We start from the raw sequence: 21,011 nt of genomic DNA on the forward strand, positions 1-21,011 counted from the left end.
GTTGATCCAGCATCAATGACCCGACAACTGAGATGTTAACCAATTCTAGCACTAAAACGGGTGAGCTGTGAAGGGCAGTCTCCTAACTAGACACTCAATATGCTTTGGACCATTGTATATGTTAAACTTCCCTCCGTGCAAACCCCTTGATGTAGCACAATGAACATTCTACCATATCCAGTCAGCAGCCTCACGTGCATCAATGAGGAACTGCCCAGTCTGCAGCAAGTAGTGGTTAGCACTGCTGCCTCACAGCGCCAGGGGCCCGGGTTCGATTCCTGGCTTGGGTCACTGTCTATGCGGAGTCTGCACGTTCTCCTAGTGTCTGCATGCATTTCCTCGAGGTGCTCCAGTTTCCTCCCACAGTCTGAAAGACGTGCTGGTTAGGTGCATTGGCCGTGCTAAATTCTCCCGCAGTGTACCCGAGCAGGCACCGGAGTGTGGCAACTAGGGGATTTTCACAGTAACTTCATTGCAGTGTTAATGTAAGCCGACTTGTGACATGAATAAATAAACTTTTTTAAAAAACACATGCACTTGAGGTGCCATATTCTCCAGGACTATGGGACCAAGAGCTGGAAACTGGGATTAAGCTGGATAGCTCTTTAATTGGACATCGCAGACGCAATGGGCCAAATGGCCTCCTTTTGTTCCGTAAAGTTTATGGGTGGGATTTTATGGCCTCGTTCGTCCCGAAACTGTAAAATCTCGCCCGAGGTCAACAGACCTTCCCTTGCTCTGCCCCTCGCCCATCCTGAGTCCCGTGGCGGGCGGGGTGTTAAATTCCGGCCATTATCTTTATAATCCAGTGGTTGTTTCATTGACCATCCAGGGATCTGTAGAATAAAACCACCAGACTACTGAAGCCAGATTATTGCAAACCAATGGTCTTACTCAAGCATGTAATCTTGCTGTGAAAGTATACCTGTTTGAACAATAATGCTTTATTTTCTGTATGGACAGAACTGCACCTGGAAAATGAAGTGACAAACCTCTATTTGTTTCTGTAGCATTTTTTCTCTTTTCTTCATGCGCTGTTGCTTCTTCTAGCTCTTTGAGGCTGGGATCGAGTAGCTCCCAGTCCTCAGTGTAGAAGACACTTCGCCGGTTCTCATTGCTCCCTTTTCCTGGTTTCAGGTTTGACATAGAATTCCTGCATTAGATTCAGAATTGCAGAGAATGAAACCAAATTCGAACCGTAACAACTTGTATTTATCCAGAAACTTTAACCTAGTGAAATGCTCCAAGGCGTCTCACAAACCAAATCTGACACTGAGCCATGTGAGATATTAGGGCAGGTGACCAAGAGGTAGGTTTTAAGGAGGGTCTTATGAAAAGTCAAGTGAGGCAGAGGGATGGAGGGGATTAGAGAGGAAATTCCAAAGTTTGGCAGCTGATGACATGACGACCAATGAATCATAGAATGCCTACAGTGCAGAAGGAGACTATCCGGCCAGTCGAGCCTGCAACGATCACAATCCCACCCAGGGCCTATCCCGTAACCTCACATAGAATCATAGAAACCCTACAGTGCAGGAGGCCATTTGGCCCATCGAGTCTGCACCCACAACAATCCCACCCCTGGTCCTATCCCCACTTAGTTACCCTGCTAATCCCTCTAACCTATCACATCCTGGGACACCAAGGGTTAATTTAGCACGTCCAAACAACCTAACCCGCACATCTTTGGACTGTGGGAGGAAACCGGAGCACCCGGAGGAAACCCACACAGACATGGGGAGAACGTGCAAACTCCACACAGACAGTGACCCAAGTTGGGAATCGAACCCAGGTCCCTGGAGCTGTGAGGCAACAGTGCTAACTACTGTGCCATCCCATATTTTCCCTGCTAATCCCCCAAGCCTACACATCTTGAGACAAAGGGGTAAGTTAACATGGCCAATTTACCTAACCAGCATGTTTTTCGGGCAGTGGGAGGAAACCGGAGCACCCGGAGGAAACCCACACAGACACGTGGAAAACATGCAAACTCCACACAGACAGGTGCCCTGGCACTGTGAGGCTTATCCCACATACTTATCCCGTTAATTCCCCTAATCTATATATTGAGACATGGAGGGCAATTTAGCATGGCTAATCAATCTAATCTGCACATCTTTTGGGAGGAAAGCAGAGCACCCGGGGGAAACCCACGCAGACACGGGGAGAACGTGCAAACTCCACACAGACAGTGACCCAAGGCCGGAGTAGAACCCGGGTCCCTGGCGCTGTGAGGCAGCAGTGCTAACTACTGTGCCGCCGCCCCTGCCTCATTGCAGATGATTCAAATCAGGCATATTCAAGAGGCAAGAATTGGAGATAAATCAAAAGGCTGTAAAGATGGAGAAGGCTACAGAGATAGGGAAGAGGTGACAGAATTATAAAGCAAGGATGAGAATTTTAAAATGAAGGCATGGCTCAGTGAGGATCCAGTTAAGCTGCAGGTTAACAAGCACAGGGACGATGGGCGAATGAGATTTAGTGCGAATAAGGAGATGGGCAACAGATTTGCAACGATGAGAGGTTTAGACAGGATGGAAACGGGAGGCAGATGGAGAGTTGGAATCATCAAGTCTGGGTAACAAAGGCATGAATGAGAATTTCAGCAGCTGAGATGAGGCAGGGTCAAAGTTAATGAAATGGAAATGGGTGGGTTCGCTGATGGCAGAGAGATATCAGTTTCCAGAAAGGGCAAGCTATTTTTTTCTGATGACATTTGAAGACGAAATGTTTTGCTTGCGTATAGGTTCTCTAGTCAGATCAGATACGCCAACTGTCCATTTAAAAAAAAACGTAAAGCTAACAGAAATACCCAAGAATGGAAAAGGAAAATACTGCGGACAGGAAATAAAAACAGAACATACTGTAAATGCTCATCAGATCTCACAGCTTCTGTTAAAAAAGAAAGACTTAATGCGTCAAGCCAACGAGTTCTGATTGACACACTATTTCTCTCCCCACAGACGCTGCCAAATCCGAGTATTTCCAGCATTTCCTGTGTTTATTATCCAAGAATCAAAGCTCCACCCAGCAAACATATTTAAGTTAACTAGAGCAAGAGTTTATAACGGAACATTTATCTTGAACAAGTTATTAATCTAGTCCTAAATGTCACATAACATGTCCAAAGACGCGTAGGTGGATTGGCCATGCTAAATTGCCCCTCAGTGTCAGGGGGACTAGCATCTCACCTTCTGACTCCCCAGAGACTTTCCACCATTCGCAAGTCAGGAGTGTGATGCAGTGCTCTCCACTTCCTGGGTGAATATAACCTCAATAACACTCGAGGAGCTTAACACCTTCCACTTCATTGGCACCCCATCAACCACCTGAACCACACACTCCTTCCACCACCAATGCACAGTCAGTTGTATGTACCATCTACAAGATGCACAACGACTGGCCAAGGCTCCTTTGACAGCGCCTTTTAACCTGCAACCTTTTACCAGCTAGAAGGACAAAGGCAGCAACTACATAGGAACATCTGCAAGTTTCCCTCCAAGCCAAATACCTTCCTGACTCGGAAAGAAATTGCAGTCCCTTTGCTGTTGTTCGGTTAGAATCCTGGAATTCTCCCTCTTAAAAGCATTATGGGTGCAGATGAATATACGATTTAGGAGCAGAAGTAGGTCACTTGGCCCTCTGAGCCTGCACCACGGTTCGATAAGATCATGGCTGATTTGAATGTAACCTGAACCCTACATTTCCGCCTACCCCTGATAATCTTTCACCCCCTTATTAATCAAGATTCTATCTCGCTGTGTCTCAAAAACTCTGTTTCCGCTGCCTTTAGAGGAAGGCATGAGTGTTGCAGACCTCACAACTAAGAGAAAAAATTCTCCTCATCTCCGTCTGAAATAAGCAACCCCTTATTATTAAACAGTGACCCCGGGTTCTAGATTCTCCAAGAGGAAATATCCTCTCAACATCCACCCTGTCAAAACCCCTCAGGATCTTAAAGGTTTCCATCGAGCCATCTCTTACTCTTCTAAACTCTAGTGAACACAAACCTAACCTTTCCCACCTTTCCTCAATTATAATTTGTTTCGCCACAAGCGTGGATTGGCCATGTCTTGTGAAATAAATACTTTATTTTGACACCTGTTTTTCCACTGTTATGGTGGGCATGTGGAGAATCATTTTTACCCAGCGAGCTGCTATGATCCAGCATGCTCTGTTTGAAATGGCTGCTGGAAGCAGCTTCAATAGTAATAGTAAGGGAACTAACTAATAGGGAATTAGATAAATACTTGCAGGGAGGAATATTGCAGAGCAATGGGGAAAGAGCAGGGGGAGAGAAACTAATTGAATAGCCCTTTTCCCAGAGACTCGGGACGCCCAGAGGAAAAGGAAATTTTCATCTCTGTCTTAAATGGATGACATGATGTGGAGATGGACTGGACTGGGGTAAGCACAGTAAAAAATCTCACAACACCAGATTAAAGTCCAACCGGTTTGTTTGGTAGCCACAAGTCACAAGCGTTCGGAGCGCTGCTCCTTTTGCAACGCTCCGAAAGCTTGTGGCTTGTGCTACCAAATAAACCTGTTGGATTTTAACCTGGTGTCGTGAGACTTCTTAAATGGATGATCCCTTATTATTAAACAGTGACCTCTAGTTGTAAATCTTCCCAGCACGAGAAAACATCCTCTTCACATCCACCCTGTCAATAACCCTCAGGATCTTAAAAGTTTTGATCAAGAGCTGAAGGAGGTGGTTCACCTTTGTCTTTTCGGAGACGGGCAATAAATGCTGATCTTGCCAGTGAAGCCAACATCCTTTGAATGAATGTAAAAAGACCTTCCCTTCCGATACTACATTAACTGGTATCCACAGTACTTTGAATTTATAACGTTATGCAACTTTTTTTTAAAAAAAGCTAATATTCTTACTTTCTGTTATTTATCCTAAAATGTTAATTTATGTTTGCAACCAACTGCAAGTTCTGTACTGAAGTGAGAACATAACACATTTACTTCTTAATGCTCTGGTGTTGTGCGTGTTTACCAGCCTGTAGCGTATGTTTTGAATATTTAATATATTGTAGTTTTCTTTAGAATCCTGCAAAACTGCTAGCAGAGGTATGTGAGGTGTTAATAAATGGGGAATAAAACTGGTCTGTTGGGAAATAAAACATCCTTTTTTCCTAAAGAGTCTGCAAATTGATTTGGGGTCAGAAAGCTCAGTGCTGTTCAGAACCAGACACTGTCTCCTGGCAGATATTAAGAGATTTGAAGAAACTACTTGGACTCCTTAAAATGGCTGAAAATTTAAATGGAATAAAAACATGTCGAGTGATAAAACCCTACTTTTTGTTGGAAGTATGTGAGGCCAACTGTGTGTTGTTACAGTAACTAGTCTGCTTTGGAGTTTATGGACCACAATATTATGAGATATTGGGCAGGCTCACTTGAGTGATGCCTTTCAGTTCCCCACTTTCTCTAGCGGCGATCCTGAGAGGCGCTGCTCGTCTGACAAAGTGGGGAAATGTCATTTTCATAGAATCATAGAATCCCTACAGTGCAGAAGGCGGCCATTCGGCCCATCGAATCTGCACTGACCATAATCCCACTCAGGCCCTGTCCCCACAACCCCATGATGGAGATAAAGAATGGGCCAGTAAATCATGGGATTGGAATTTTCCTGCTCTTTGTGGACTTAAAATTATTTTTAAGGATGAGATGGTGTATGAACATAACAAGCCTAATTCCTTCTCAAAGGTCAATTCCCTTTGCTTGCTCTTTCATTATATCCCACCAAACCCTTCTCTTTGGAAAGACAACAGTTTGTTTCTTGATCAAAATACACTGGATGCTTCAGCTGCCTCCAACAACCAATTGCACAAACCTGCCACCCAGTGTGAAAAACATTCCATCCCTCGAGTTCGGATTCCTAACGTGTTTAAACTTATTCCCCATGGTTCTGGAGAAGCTTGGCAGCATTCAGAAACTGGAGAGTTTTCCATGAAACTCAAGGCGACGTCATCTCACCTGATCTCCGTTCCCCAATGCTTCAAGGAGAAATTAATAGTCGTGGCATGTACGGGAGATGGATAGCTTGCTGCTCGTTCGCCCACCAGTGTTTCTGGTGCATCCACTACGTCCAGTACATTTCTAGCACTTTCGTGAATGTCACTTGCTGCTTGTGGAAGACTGGGTACATCTGGAATCAATGTACAAGGTAAAGTTACCAGAGACAGCAACAGCACTATAAACCAACATTCCTGAAAATACTTCAGCAAAAGCAGGATGGTGGTTAACCTTCATTCGGAGTATTTCACTGGTCTCCCTTAGAAACAGTGGAAAACATGACTACACAACGAGCAGGATATTGAGGATTTAGCTAAAGAATACATGAGTAGGAGTACAAATATAAAGCAGATTATTGGACAAGATACAAGTTCTTAGATTTCTTTATATGGCAAAATTAAATTGCAAGTTTAGCGTTTCAATGAACTAGGTCGACAGATTTCTCTGAGTAAATTAGCAATGCTGTTGAGCTTTCTATGGTATGGATGCATAATAGAATTTTTTTTTTTTTTATAGAAACCCTACAGTGCAGAAGGAGGCCATTCGGCCCATCGAGTCTGCACTGACCACAATCCCACCCAGGCCCTACCCCCACATATTTTACCCGCTAATCCCTCTAACCTACGCATCCCAGGACTCTAAGGGACAATTTTTAACCTGGCCAATCAACCTAACCCGCACATCTTTGGACTGTGGGAAGAAACCGGAGCACCCGGAGGAAACCCACGCAGACACGAGGAGAATGTGCAAACTCCACACAGACAGTGACCCGAGCCGGGAATCGAACCCGGGACCCTGGAGCTGTGAAGCAGCAGTGCTAACCACTGTGCTACCGTGCCGGGCTCTATATACAACCAAAATAATTAAATTCGACCAAACATTCATTTACATTTACATTCTATAGGCAACTGATGTGCTGCCTAAATGTCTCCACTGAATTACTGCAGATCCAAATTTAATTTAAACTCAGGGATCCTTGGGTATTATTTAATTATTCCATGGCGAGGGTTGGAAAAATATGATAATTTGAAGTTACCCAGTGGGCACAACATTACTAAAGGTGGAAAGACTAAATTATGGCATCAGCAAGCTCACGCACACACTAACATCTCTACTTGTTTCACTGATCAATTTGTCATAGAATCCCTACAGTGCAGAAGGAGGCCATTCGGCCCATCAAGTCTGCACCGACCACAATCCCAGCCAGGCCCTATCCCCGTAATCCCACATATTTACCCTGCTAATCCCCCCAACACTAAGGTCAATTTAGCATGGCCAATCAGCCTAACCTGCACACCTTTGGACTGTGGGGGGAAACCGGAGCACCCGGAGGAAACCCACGCAGACAGGGGGAGGACGTGCAAACTCCACACAGACAGTGACCCGAGGCCGGAATTGAACCCGGGTCCCTGCCACTGTGAGGCAGCAGTGCTAACCACTGTGCCACCGTGATAATATGCACTTCAATGAGCACTTCTAATGAGAAGTCTGTCATTGCACTCAGCATGAAACAAACATTTGTTTAATACTGAGCGCGTTGAGGTACTGCATTAAACACCCAGAAATTCCCATCCCCATGGCACCACTTCAATTGCAGAACCCAAACTGCTGCCTTGTCTTAAAACCAGCCACAGATCCCGATTCTGACCATGATCCATTAACACTGGCTGGAAATGCCTTCTGCCAGCTAGGTGAGAATAAGTTTAGGTTCCGATGGGATGTTTCCCACATTCCAAAAACTACCTACACACTGCTGTGCGTTACACATGAAAAATAGCCACCCAGTGGTCGACTGACACACAAACACAATCCTACCCCACTCGTGTTAGACTTCACTCAGTACTAACACCACTGTGCCAGGGTCAGAAGGCTTGAGGTGTGACCACATCATCCATGCTGACACTTGCACATCTGCTGTTAAACTGAGGCCTCATTTGCCCTTCAAGAACCCAGACAGCTACTCAAAAATGAGCACAGGAAGAAGTCTCACAACACCAGGTTAAAGTCCAACAGGTTTATTTGGTATCACGAGCTTTCAGAGCACTGCTTCTTCATCAGGTGAGTCACATACACTTATGTATCTCACTTGATGAAGGAGTAGCACTCTGAAAGCTCGTGATACCAAATAAACCTGTTGGACTTTAACCTGGTATTGTGAGGTTTCTTACTGTGCCCACCGCAGTCCAACGCCGGCATCTCCACATCAAAAGTGAGCAACAGTTCCCGGTGAAATCCATCAACCAATATAATGGAGTTAACTTAATGCTATTTGTGGGATGGTGCTGTGCTCAAATTGGCTGCCATGTCTCCCATATTACAACAGTGACTCCAGTTCAGATATACTTCACTTGCTGTGAAGCACTTGCACTATGGAGCAACCCAAGCTTCCCCCTATATCCTTCGATCCCCTTCGCCTGTGCTGTATCTATCTGCTTCTTGAAAACATGCAATGTTTTGGCCTCAACTGCTTTGTGGTAGCGAATTTCACAGGCTCACCACTCTCTGGGTGAAGAAATTTCTCCTCCTCTCTGTCCCAGACCATCCACCCTTTATCCTCAGACTGTGACAGATAACAGAGGGCAAGGTTCCTACGACTTTGCAATTCTGAATTACTTCAAATTGTTTATCCACAAACAGCTCACTCAACTTCCTAAATTAAATGCCTAAATTACAAGGTCACATCTGCACGGCATAGGTCACCTGGAATGATGCCACTCCAAAACACAAGAGTCTGCTGAAAACCTTTCTTCCCCTCCCTCATTTTATTTGCTACACAAAAGAATAATTTTAATCAAACTACCAGTACCCAAGCAATCTATATATACTCAGGCTGCACCAGCCCAGTACCGACCAGTCGAATTATGCTGCGCTGGAGGGCAAGCCTCCCGCATATTTGTTAGAACATTAATATTTATATTACTTACCTGACAGCAACACAATCAGCTTCAATAATAAATACACTTCTGCTCACAATAACATTTACATAACTACAGTTAAAAATCACAACTGTTTTCAAAACAAGTTTGTACTTGCCAATAGATAAGATAGAAGCAGGGAGGTGGTTTCCATTGGTAAGTGAAACTAGAACTGGAGGGCATGGCCTCAAAATAAGTGGGAGCAGATTTAGGACCGAGTTGAAGAGGAACTTCTTCACCCAAAGGGTTGTGAATCTGTGGAATTCCCTGCCCAGTGAAGCAGTTGAGGCTACCTCATTGAATGTTTTTAAGTCAAGGATAGATAAATTTTTGAACAGTAAAGGAATCAAGGGTTATGGTGAGCGGGCGGGTAAGTGGAGCTGAGTCCACAAAAAGATCAGCCATGATCTTATTGAATGGCGGAGCAGGCTCGAGGGGCCAGATGGCCTACTCCTGCTCCTAGTTCTTATGTTCTTATACACAAAGTATTGCATAATGAGAGGGAGACAAAAGACTACAATAAAAATGTACAACACTACAGAAGATTTCTAAGGCACTGCAAAGGCCCAGACTGAAATGAAGCAAAAGGAATACATTGCCCGCATCATATCTTGCAACTGCTCCTCATGCCAGGGAGTGGCACAGTCCAGATCACAAGTTTGGCACCCAACGGTGATCTGAAGTGTGGGGCTCAGGTAAATTCACATGGAACAGAATATAAAACAGTGCAGAAAACCTCCATTTGATGCCATTTAGCCCAGAGTAATCATGAAAAAGAATTGCAGCATATTTGTACTTTATTTCCCTCAAAGTCCATGCTCCTACTTTACCTTGTACTCAACTGTGACTAAACTGTTATTCCTGGCTTGGGTCACTGTGTGGAGTTTGCACGATCTTCCTGAGTCTGCGTGAGTTTCCTCCGGGTGCTCTGGTTTCCTCCCACAGTCCGAAAGACGTGCTGGTCAGGTGGATTGGCCATGCTAAATTGTCCCTTAGTGTCAGGGGTTTAGTAGGGTTATGGGGACAGGGCCTGGGTGGGATCGTGGTCGGTGCAGACTTGATGGGCCAAATGGCCTCCTTCTGCACTGTAGGAATTTATGATTCTACATCAAGAAGCAGATTTAGTTATTTATATTGTTGTTGCTTGTAGAAAGTAACACACACTGCAGTATTTCACTACAGCTGAATACACACAAGCGGTTCTGTAGCCTCCAGCTAACAAAACTGCCAATGACCTTTGATTTATTGATGCATTCTGATCAGAAAAACCTTGGAAAATGCAGGAACTAAGGGCGGCACAGTGGTTAGCACTGCTGCCTCTCAGCGCCAGTGATCTGGGTTCAATTCTGGCCTTGGATGACTGTGAGGAGTTTGCACGTTCTCCCCGTGTCTGCGTGGGTTTCCTCCGGGTGCTCCGGTTTCCTCCCACACTCCAAAGATGTGCAGGTTAGATGGATTAGCCAAGGTAAATGTGTGTGGTTATGAGGATGGGGCGCATGGGGAGGGATGGGCCTGGACAAGATACTCCATCAGAGTCAGTGCAGACTCGATAGGCCAAATGGCCTCTTCTGCGCTGTAGGGGTTTTATTAAAAACTATTTATATATTCTTCCTCTAATCATATCACTGGTGTACCATATTACTCTGTAAAGAAACTAGCCATCCTTGCTTTGCACGTGATCCAACTGGCTCCTCCACTTTCTTTTCATTCTCGTCCTGCTGTCCAAAAGCTTTTTTCACAAATCCCAAGTCAAACTCTCCTGTGATGGCGCTTAAACATCGAGTAGGCGAGCAAGTGACGGAGCAGGAAATGCAGAGATTTATTTCAAGCTTAAGCCTTGGATAATCTTATACAAAACAGTGGCAGGGCACTATAGTCGATCTCAACACCCAGGGCGAGGGAGGAGAAAACCATCCAGAGTGTGTACTGTCGCGCAAATCTTGTCGCCCTAGTTCATGCATGCAGGCGCAACCGAACAGATCTGTGATTTCAATGGAGTTGAGTTTCACAAATTAACATGGTGCGTTACCATACTGTTCTTCCACTCTATCGGAATAAAAACCTCCACTCTTTGCTGGGCATAAGGATTTGAAGTGAAAGTAACCTGACCTGTGGGTGGCACAGTGGTTAGCACTGCTGCCTCACAGCGCCAGGAACCCGGGTTCAATTCTGCCCTCGGGCCATTGTCTATGCAGAGTCTGCATGTTCTCCCCGTGTCTGCGTGGGTTTTCTCCGGGTGCTCCGGTTTCCTCCCACAGTCCAAAGATGAGCGGGTTAGATTGATTAGCCATGCTTAATTAGCAGTGTAAATACGTGGGGTTACGGGGATAGGGCCTGGGTGGGATTGTGGTCAGTGCAGACTCAATGGGCCAAATAGAATCCCTACAGTGCAGAAGGAGGCTATGAACCCAGCTTCTAATCACAGAATGGCCAAAATTTGGCCAAAATTGAAATTAATCACACAGGAAAGACCACAAGATGGTTTGTTCTAGAAACACCTCCCAAGGGAATCAAGGGTTTTGTGGGACAGACACAAAAAATGGAGTTAAGGGAAAAAGCAGATTGGCCAAATCGCCAAGGCCTAGTAGGCTATGGACCAAGTGCTGGTAAACGGGATTAGGAGAGATTGCTATTTGATGGCCAGCATAGACATGGTGGGCCAAAGGCCTGTTTTCGTGCTGTATGATTCTACGATTTAATTGAATGATAGAGCAGGCTTGAGGGGCCAAGTGGCTTCTTCCTAGTTCTTACACCCTTATGGTGAGGTCAACACTGATGCAGGAAGCGTCAGTCACCTTTGTGCACCAAGTACATAAACAATGTCAGACAGGTTAGTGCAGTGAGACATTAGGGATAGGCAGCTGTTAGTGATCATTCAGTAACGCTCATTAATAGAAATTAAACAAGCCTCTTTGTAGACAAAGTTTTGCTCGTTTAGATGAAAAATAGACTTGCATTTATACAGCCATTTAAACGACCTCAGAATGTCCCCAGTAAATTTTAACACCAATGAAGTACTTTTAAAATAAACTCTCTATTGCAATGTTGCTGTTGTATGACAATTTATCTTGGAGAGATATTCCAAGTTGAAGTGGGTGGAACATGTGGAGAAAGAGTGGAAGTGAACAATAAAGTTCATTTTTAAAAATTCCTTTTACAGTTGAAGAGTTGGACTCATCTCATTTTATGATAAATTTCATTCTCATTGCAATGTGAAAGATTTCCAGGACTTGATGGGTTGAGTTATAAGGAGAGGCTGAATAGACAGGGACTTTTCTCTCTGGAGCGTAGGAGGCTGAGGGGTGACCTTATAGAGGTCTATAAAATAATGAGGGGCACAGATCAGCTGGATAGTCAATATCTTTTCCCAAAGGTAGGGGAGTCTAAAACTAGAGGGCAGAGGTTTAAGGTGAGAAGGGAGAGATACAAAAGGGTCCAGAGGGACAATTTTTTCCACACAGAGGGTGGTGAGTGTCTGGAACAAGCTGCCAGAGGTAGTAGTAGAGATGGGTACAATTTTATCTTTTAAAAAGCATTTAGACAGTTACATGGGTACGATGGGTATAGAGGGATATGGGCCAAATGCAGGCAATTGGAATTAGCTTAGGGGTTTTAAAAATAAAGGGCGGCATGGACAAGTTGGGCCGAAGGGCCCGTTTCCATGCGGTAAACCTCTGACTCTATTTGAGAATACAGGCTCTCAGGAAACCACATGTCCTGGTTTCCTGAGAACCTGTATTCTCAAATAGACATGATGTGGAGATGCCAGCGTTGGACTGGGGTGAACACAGTAAGAAGTCTCACAACACCAGGTTAAAGTCCAACAGATTTATTTGGTAGCAAATACCATAAGCTTTCGGAGCACTGCTCCTTTGTCAGATGGAGTGGAAATGTGCTCTCAAACAGTGCAAACAGGAATTGATAGCCAAGTTCCGCACACATGAGGACGGCCTAAACCGGGATGTTGGATTTATGTCACATTATCAGTAACCCCCACAGCTTGCCTCCTGGGCTTGCAGAATCTCACTAGCTGTTCTGTCTGGAGACAATACACATCTCTTTAACCTGTGTTTAATGTTCCCTCCACCCACATTGTCTGTACCTTTAAGACCTGGCTGGTTGTAGGATTCGCATTCTAATCAGTATTCTGCAACTTGATTTTGTGTCTGTTTGCACTTAGCGTCAGGAGGATTAGCAGGGTAAATGCATGGGATTGGGCCTGGGTGGGATTGTGATCAGTGCAGACTCGATGGGCCGAGTAGCCTCCTTCTGCACTGTAGGGATTCTACATTTCTATGTATAGAGTCATAGAGGTTTACAGCATGGAAACAGGCCCTTCGGCCCAACTTGTCCATGCCACCCTTTTTTTTTTAAACCCCTAAGCTAGTCCCAATTGCCCGTGTTTGGCCCATATCCCTCTATACCCATCTTACCCATGTAACTGTCTAAATGCTTTTTAAAAAACAAAATTGTACCCACCTCTACTACTGCCTCTGGCAGCTCATTCCAGACACTCACCACCTTCTGTGTGAAAAAATTTCCCCTCTGGACCCTTTTGTATCTCTCCCTCTCACCTTAAACCTATGCCCTCTAGTTTTAGACTCCCCTACCTTTGGGAAAAGATGTTGACTATCTAGCTGATCTATGCCCCTCATTATTTTATAGACCTCTATAAGATCACCCTCAAGTCTCCTATACTCCAGGGAAAAAAGTCCCAGTCTATCCAGCCTCTCCTTATAACTCAAACAAACTTGGTACCTCTGAACTGTTGTGAGATCTAACAGATCACACAACAGTTCAGAGGCACCAAGTAATCCAAATCACAACACAAATCAGGGTCGTGTCTTCATGTTGCTGGATACAGAAAGCATAGAAATCTTATATTGGGAAGCATGAAGAGCATGTGGACATCTCGGGCAAACACTTTACACAGAAGCTGCATTTCTCCATGGAAAATTTAAAGTCCCAAACAAGCGGTGAGAACATGCAGAAGGAACAGGTCCAAGTGGCAATTGTTTTTTTTCAAAAAAGGATCAGCAAGATTCCTCGCGAGCCAGCTGACTGGGAGCTCATGTTTTTACAGACTACCCCAGTTAGCAGCCTTCCAGAAAAGTGTCCCAGCGGACAGGAAAAAAATCCCACACCTTTTACCAAACCAGATAAATTTAGGGCTTTGAAAAACATTGCTTCTCGCTACTGCAGCAAAGAGCTCCGTAAATATTAAAATCAACAGTATGTTTTAAAGAGCATCACCTAGTTTGAAAACAGTATTTCCAAATGTACAATGAACAAATCACCATGCTGAAATGTTTTAATTAGTAGAGAACGCATATTAGGGACACCTAAGCAACTTGCGTGCCTTTATTTGCAGGTATCCATTTTAAAATGGACACTACATGCAATAGGTGGCACAGTGGGTGGCACTGCTGCCTCACAGGGCACCAGGTTCAATTCCTAACTTGGGTCACTGTCTGTGTGGAGTCTGCACATTCTCCCCATGTCTCTGTGGGTTTCCTCCCACAGTCCGTAAAACGTGGTCAGGTGCATTGGCCGTGCTAAATTCTCCCTCAGTGTTACCCGAACAGGGTGCTGGAGTGTGTCGACTAGGGGATTTTCACAGTAACTTGATTGCAGCGTGAACGTAAGCCGACTTGTGACATTAATAAATAAACTTTAAACTGGGCGAGGCAAGTTACAGGATTGGCTGCATTTCCTGTGAAATTCCTTCTTTATTTCACACAGCTCAGATTTTGAGGAACTCTGGAGCCCTTCCAGTTTGCTTTGTTTGCATCCCAGGGTACTTTTCCATGGAGCAATTTGCTTCTTTGTCAGTTTTCCCTCATAAGTCAAACCCTAACAGTAAGGATTAGCCCGATAGTTCCACTTTGTAGCAAGGTCCAGTCCCAACACAGCTTTATACAATTTCATCAAGACTGCTTGTGTCTGATAAACTGCTATTTTGGTGATAGTGTTTAAATCATGTTCCATTTGTTGACTGCTACTCAGCATTGGTTGGACATTTTTATTGTTAAGGTTTACTGATCTCTAGATCTCTTGAGCTTTGCCCTTGGCTTTATTCATCTAATGCATGTTATTTATTTTCCCTATACAAAGTATGGTATGCTTTGTCTGTATAGCGCACAAGAAACAATACTTTTTCACTGTATCCCAATACATGCAACAATAATAAATCAAATCCTTACTATGCAGAAGGAGGCCGTCGAGGCTGCACTGACTATAACAGAGCATGCCACCTAGGCCCTATCACCGTAACCCCACATATTTACCCGCTAATCCTCTCAACCTACACATCTTTGGACACTAAGGGGTAATTTAGCATGGCTAATTCACCGAACCTGCACATCTTTGGAGTGTGGGAGGAAACCGGAGCACCCGAAGGAAACCCACGCAGACACGGGGAGAATGTGCAAACTTCACACAGACAGTGACGCGAGGCTGGAATTGAACTCAGGTTCCTGTCGCTGTGAGGCAGCAGTGCTAACCACTGCGCCACCCATTACGTACTCTGCAGTTGGCTGCATTAAACGTCATCTGCCATGGTCTGGCCATGTCTTTCATTTTATATCCAATTCATTACACAATTTGAGTCACACCTTCAGATTCCACTGCATCTCGCAGTTTAGTCATCAAGTAGAAAGGAAAAGCAGACCGGCTGAGAACCTGGGTTCAATTCCCGGCTTGGGTGACTGTGCGGAGTCTGCATGTTCTCCCGTGTCTGCGTGGGTTTCCTCCGGGTGCTCTGGTTCCTCTTACAGACTGAAAGATGTGCTGGTTAGGTGGATTGGCCATGCTAAATTGCCCCTTAGTACCAGGGGGACTAGCTAGGGTAAATGTAAGGGGATAGGGCCTGGGTGGGATTGTGGTCGGTACAGACTCGATGGGCTGAATGGCCTTCTTCTGCACTGTGGGGATTCTATGAGAACAGGGGTGGTTCATCTCCATCTCCAGATAACCCCAAACAAAACTAGAGGTTATTCCAACAGTTAAGTTGTTAAAGACAATAACCATCGCTGCAAAGCAATCAATCCAGCAATGTACATGTAGTGTGACAGAAAATATTTACATCTAAATGATAAATGATGGGGTTGGAGGTTAAAAGAGATTAAGGTTGAGACAATCACAATGCTTTGTCTATAGAAGCCTTTACTAACAGTGCCTTAACTTTTATTTAATTTCTATTGCTTAAGACACCTTCTGTCACATCAGTGGTGTTAAACAGGGATATATGAAAAAGGAGCAGCTGGTCCATGAAAATTGTAACCAATGTTTTTCATTCATTCGTGGGACATGGACGTCGCTGGGCCAGCATTTATTGCCCATCCCTTGAGGTGGTGGTGGTGGTGAGCTACCTTCTTGAAACGCTGCAGTCCTCGTGCTGTGGGTTGACCCAGAATGCCATTGAGTGGAGGGCACAGAGAGTCTGCAGAGAGATTTGGATAGGCTAAGTGAGTGGGCAAGGATCTGGCAGATGGAGTATAACGTTGGTAAGTGTGAGGTTATCCACTTTGGAAGGAATAATAGTAAAATGGACTATTATTTAAACGGTGAAAAATTACAACATGCTACTGTGCAGAGGGACCTGGGGGTCCTTGTGCATGAATCACAAAAACTCAGTTTGCAGGTGCAGCAGGTGATCAAGAAGGCAAATGGAATGTTGGCCTTTATCGCGAGAGGGATGGAGTATAAAAGCAGGGAGGTCATGCTGCAACTGTACAAGGTACTGGTGAGGCCGCAACTAGAGTACTGTGTACAATTTTGGTCCCCTTATTTAAGAAAGGATATATTAGCTTTGGAGGGGGTACAGAGAAGGTTCACCAGGTTGATTCTGGAGATGAGGGGGGTTAGCTTATGAGGAGAGATTGAGTAGACTGGGCCTGTACTCATTGGAGCTTAGAAGGTTGAGGGGAGATCTTATAGAGACATATAAGGTAATGAAGGGGCTAGACAGGGTAGAAGCAGCGAGGTTATTTCTACTTACAATGGAAACAAGAACTAGGGGGCATAGCCTCAAAATACAGGGGAGTCAATTTAGAACAGAGTTGAGGAGGAACTTCTTCTCCCAGAGGGTAGTGAATCTTTGGAATTCTCTGCCCAATGAAGCAGTAGAGGCTACCTCGTTAAATGTGTTTAAGTCACAGATAGATAGATTTTTAACCATCAAGGGAATTAAGGGTTATGGGGAGCGGGCGGGTAAGTGGAACTGAACCCACTATCAGATCAGCCATGATCTTATTGAATGGCAGAACAGGCTTCAGGGGCTAGATTACCTACTCCTGCTCCTATTTCTTATGTTATTAGGGAGGGAATTCCAGGATTCGACCCAGCGATTGTGAAGGAACGGCTGATATATTTCCAAGTCAGGATTATGAGTGGCTTGGCGGGGAACTGGCAGTGGTGGTGTTCCCATTTATCTGCTAACCCTTGTCCTTCTACCTACCTACTTAGTGTCCTGAGATGCGTAGGTTAGAGGGATTAGTGGGTAAATATGTAGGGATATGAGGGGTAGGGCCTGAGTGGGGTTGTGGTCGGTGCAGACTCGATGGGCCAAATGGCCTCTTTCTGCACTGTAGGGTTTCTATGATTCTAAGTTTCTATGATTGAACTCAACCCAACCCCCTTCCTGGGAGAGGGGAAAAAAAGAAAAATCTTAGGCTAAACGAGGAACAAATCTGGGAAAACTCCCAACTGTAAAGCCCATGTTACTGGCGTGGTTGCAATCAGCTCACTGAGCAAAAGCTAAAAATCACACCTGGATCCTACTGGCTCAGCTACTCGCTGAAATTGGAGGGGCCCAATTTGAGATTTGTTTCAACGGCAGTTCAGCTGTAAAATAAGTCAGCAACATTAAAAGTTGCGATCGCTGGGAAAGAATTATAGTAAATATTATAGAGACCGAGACACTGTTCTGAAATATCTTTAACACTTACAAATTTGTATCCCGTCAGTGACCGGGAGAAGTGAAACCAGCTGGGGGCAATCCTACAAAATAACTCGTATTAGCAAAGGTACACAAAATTTCAGGGATAAATCAGTCCCCAAATCAGCGAACAGCAGCTAAAAGGCTCATTTTTAGCCAATGTAAAGACTGGTATTTTTTTGGCGATTACATACCGCTTGATAACCCTCCGAGCTACCCCTTCCATCACTTTGCTTATCACCCAGAGCAGAGTGACGGGGCGCTAACTCGCCAGTTTGGATTTGTTCAGCTGTGTGTACGCAGGACATACCTGGGCAATTTTCCACATAGGCAGTTATGTGCCAGTGTTGTAGCTGTTGTACTGGAACAACTTGGCTAGGGCACGGCTTGTTCTGGAGCACATGTCTGTAGCAGCACAACTTTGCTGCATTCTATACACTCAGCTGTCCCTACATCACATGGAGTAAACTGTATTGGCTGAAGATTAGTACCTGTGATAGTAGGAATGGAGTCGTCACACCACAGTGTCATGGGATGGCAGAATGGCCTGCTCTTGCATTGCTGACACACAGACAAATCCTCCATTAGTTCTGGAAAGTCACATTCCATGTTTTGAATATGTAAGAGATCAGTGGAGAAGATATCAAACTGCACTTCTCAACATCTGGGAAATAGGCCAATACCATCAAAGACAATACTCCTTTTGCTCCTTGGGAGAGAATTAAGCTATTTTTGTCCCTTATTTGAAAACTTATTGGAGATACTTTGCGAACAGCAGCAGGAGGAGTAGTACGGAGAGGCTACGGGTTCTGCAAAGGAACAAAGATTAGAACCAAGGGGCTGGAGCAAATGAGGAAGAGAGAGTGCGAGAAAGATTTTCCAAAGTCCTATTTTACTAGTCAAGTCTCTATTTCTAGTGGTGTCAGAATGAAACCCAATTTCAAAACATACCAAACTGGCACTTCCTCCGGGACTGAAAACTTCCATACATAACATTGACACAGCTTTCATCGCTGCTGTTGCTCATACGGGTCAAAGTTGACACACAGTCCTTAAGAATTTTCAAAGCAAATAAAGTGCTTAACACATGCATTAAACTGACCGTAACAGCACAACGTGTACTTGTGTAATGGCTGTTCACAAAGCTAAACATCCCAAGGCACTTCACTGGAAACTTAGCAAACAAAATTGGACAAACAAAATAAGAGAAGGTTTGGGCAAGTGACCAAAAGCTTTGTCAAAATGAGAGGTTTAAAAGCATATTAGAGGAGTGAATGAGAGTGTGAACGAGAGAGAGATCGAGGGAAGGAGCACACAGGTCTGGCAGTTAAAGACATCGCCACCAACATAATTAAAATGGGGGATGTTCTACAGGCCAGATCACAGCACTTGCTGAGTCTATGGTCTTACTGTTTGTAGCAATAACTTCTGCTTCAAGCTAGGCAGCTCTGACAACCTTACTTAAAAACAGAGCCCGACCTGCGATCAAAACCAGGCACAGCAACAGAACAAAAAAAAAATCCTTCCTGGCTACAGTTCCCAATCCCTGTCTGATTCAGCTGGCAATCCCAATGTCTGCTTCAGACAACCCCATTCCCCACTCTCTGCATTGTTACTGCTGCACATATTGCAGAGTTTTAAGTATTCCAACAAAAGACGAAGAGCGTTAAATGTTGTTAAATGTCATTGAAATGACTTTGGCTGCAGACCGATTGGTCTTGGATCAGTGTGCAGTCGGTCTGACAAATTCTGATTTTATAACTTGGGGTAGTTCAGTTATTTAAGTTTGCTGACTTTCCCATCAAGGTTTGAACAAGTGGTTTTGCTGATTAGTGCCACTTAGAGTGTGGAGATAACAGTAAGCAAGTTAATCGCAGGTAGTATCACAGACAAATCTCTCCTATTCTTATCTCAAGCCCACAAGAAGATTTCGAGCGGATGCTGCTGAATAGCAGCCAGGAGCACAAATCCTGACTGAGTCTTACTTTCACAGGCCAGAAGTGCTAAGGCCTAGAAGAACAGCCCTACCATTGGCTTGTTACTTCCTGCTTTAACCAACTGAGCCATATTTATTTGTGTCAAAAATCGGCTTACATTAACACTGCAATGAAGGTACTGTGAAAATCCCCTAGTCCGGTACCTGTTCGGGTACACCGAGGGAGAATTTAGCATGGCCAATGCATCTAACCAGCACGTCTTTCAGACTGTGGGAGGAAACCGGAGCACCTGGAGGAAACCCACGCAGACACGGGGAGAACGTGCAGACTCCGCACAGACAAGCCAGGAATCATGCCACCATGAGATGTAGGGCGAATTCTCAAAAAATCCCAGTTATTTGACTATTTAAACCGGATTAACGAAGATTAACAATTTGTGTGAGGCAGACCTCAAAATGTGTTTAGCTTGGAGAAGATTATCCCTATGAGAGGGTAATCCAGTTGATTCAGATTAGGGGGATTTTGGAAAAGCCACTGCCCGTGCAGGAAGAAAGGACAATGCTAGTGGAATGGTTAGCACATTGTCAACTTCAGCAATGAGAGAAAAAAAACGCTGGGCCTGTAGAAAATGTAACTACTGAAGTTCGACGGGGCTTTGCCCTGGGACTGCCACTGCTGCTTCACGATGAGAGTACACAGGAAAATCAATGCCATTCGGCATACTCTGAGAATGAGAGGCGATTAGCGAAGGGTAGTTCCACGTTTTCATCCAATGAAAGGCTCCAGGGGTGATCACAGGCGCGCTGAGGTCCCACGAGGGGTGGGGGTAGCGCATAAATCTAGTGAGTGGTGCCAAGGCAGCATGGTGCTACAGAACAGAGAATGCAGAGACTGAAGCGAGGACAGGTTGCTGGTAACTACTGATCTCAATCTAACCTCAGTTCCGGTTAATAGAGAACTCCAGTTGGTAGAGTTGAGGATAACAGAAGTTATATTATGGAACAGAGTATAGTTAATAAATTTGCCGGCAACACAAAGTTATAACATGAGGGCAACAAGTAGAAAGGGGATTGTTTATCTTCACTGCACTGTCAGCACTTATCCATTGACACTCGATCATGTGAGTGTGTCAGGCTATCATCAGTCCGCCCATATATTGTGTGCCTGCGCACCTCTCTCCACTTCACCTGCTGG

General features: G+C 44.7%; 1 protein-coding gene across 1 annotated transcript in view; it reads right to left on the bottom strand.

Annotated features, from left to right (window-relative positions):
• Window positions 1-21,011, bottom strand: part of tbc1d2b (TBC1 domain family, member 2B) — a 141,858-nt gene that overhangs the window by 70,211 nt on the left and 50,636 nt on the right. The window contains exons 3-4 of the mRNA XM_078200127.1: window positions 5,989-6,160; window positions 993-1,153 (exon numbers count right to left, since the gene is read on the bottom strand). Coding sequence (XP_078056253.1) covers window positions 993-1,153; window positions 5,989-6,160 — 333 coding nt within the window. The remainder of the gene's footprint in view (window positions 1-992; window positions 1,154-5,988; window positions 6,161-21,011) is intronic.

The sequence above is a fragment of the Mustelus asterias genome, chromosome 29, assembly GCF_964213995.1.
Source record: "Mustelus asterias chromosome 29, sMusAst1.hap1.1, whole genome shotgun sequence".
Classification (NCBI taxonomy): domain Eukaryota; kingdom Metazoa; phylum Chordata; class Chondrichthyes; order Carcharhiniformes; family Triakidae; genus Mustelus; species Mustelus asterias.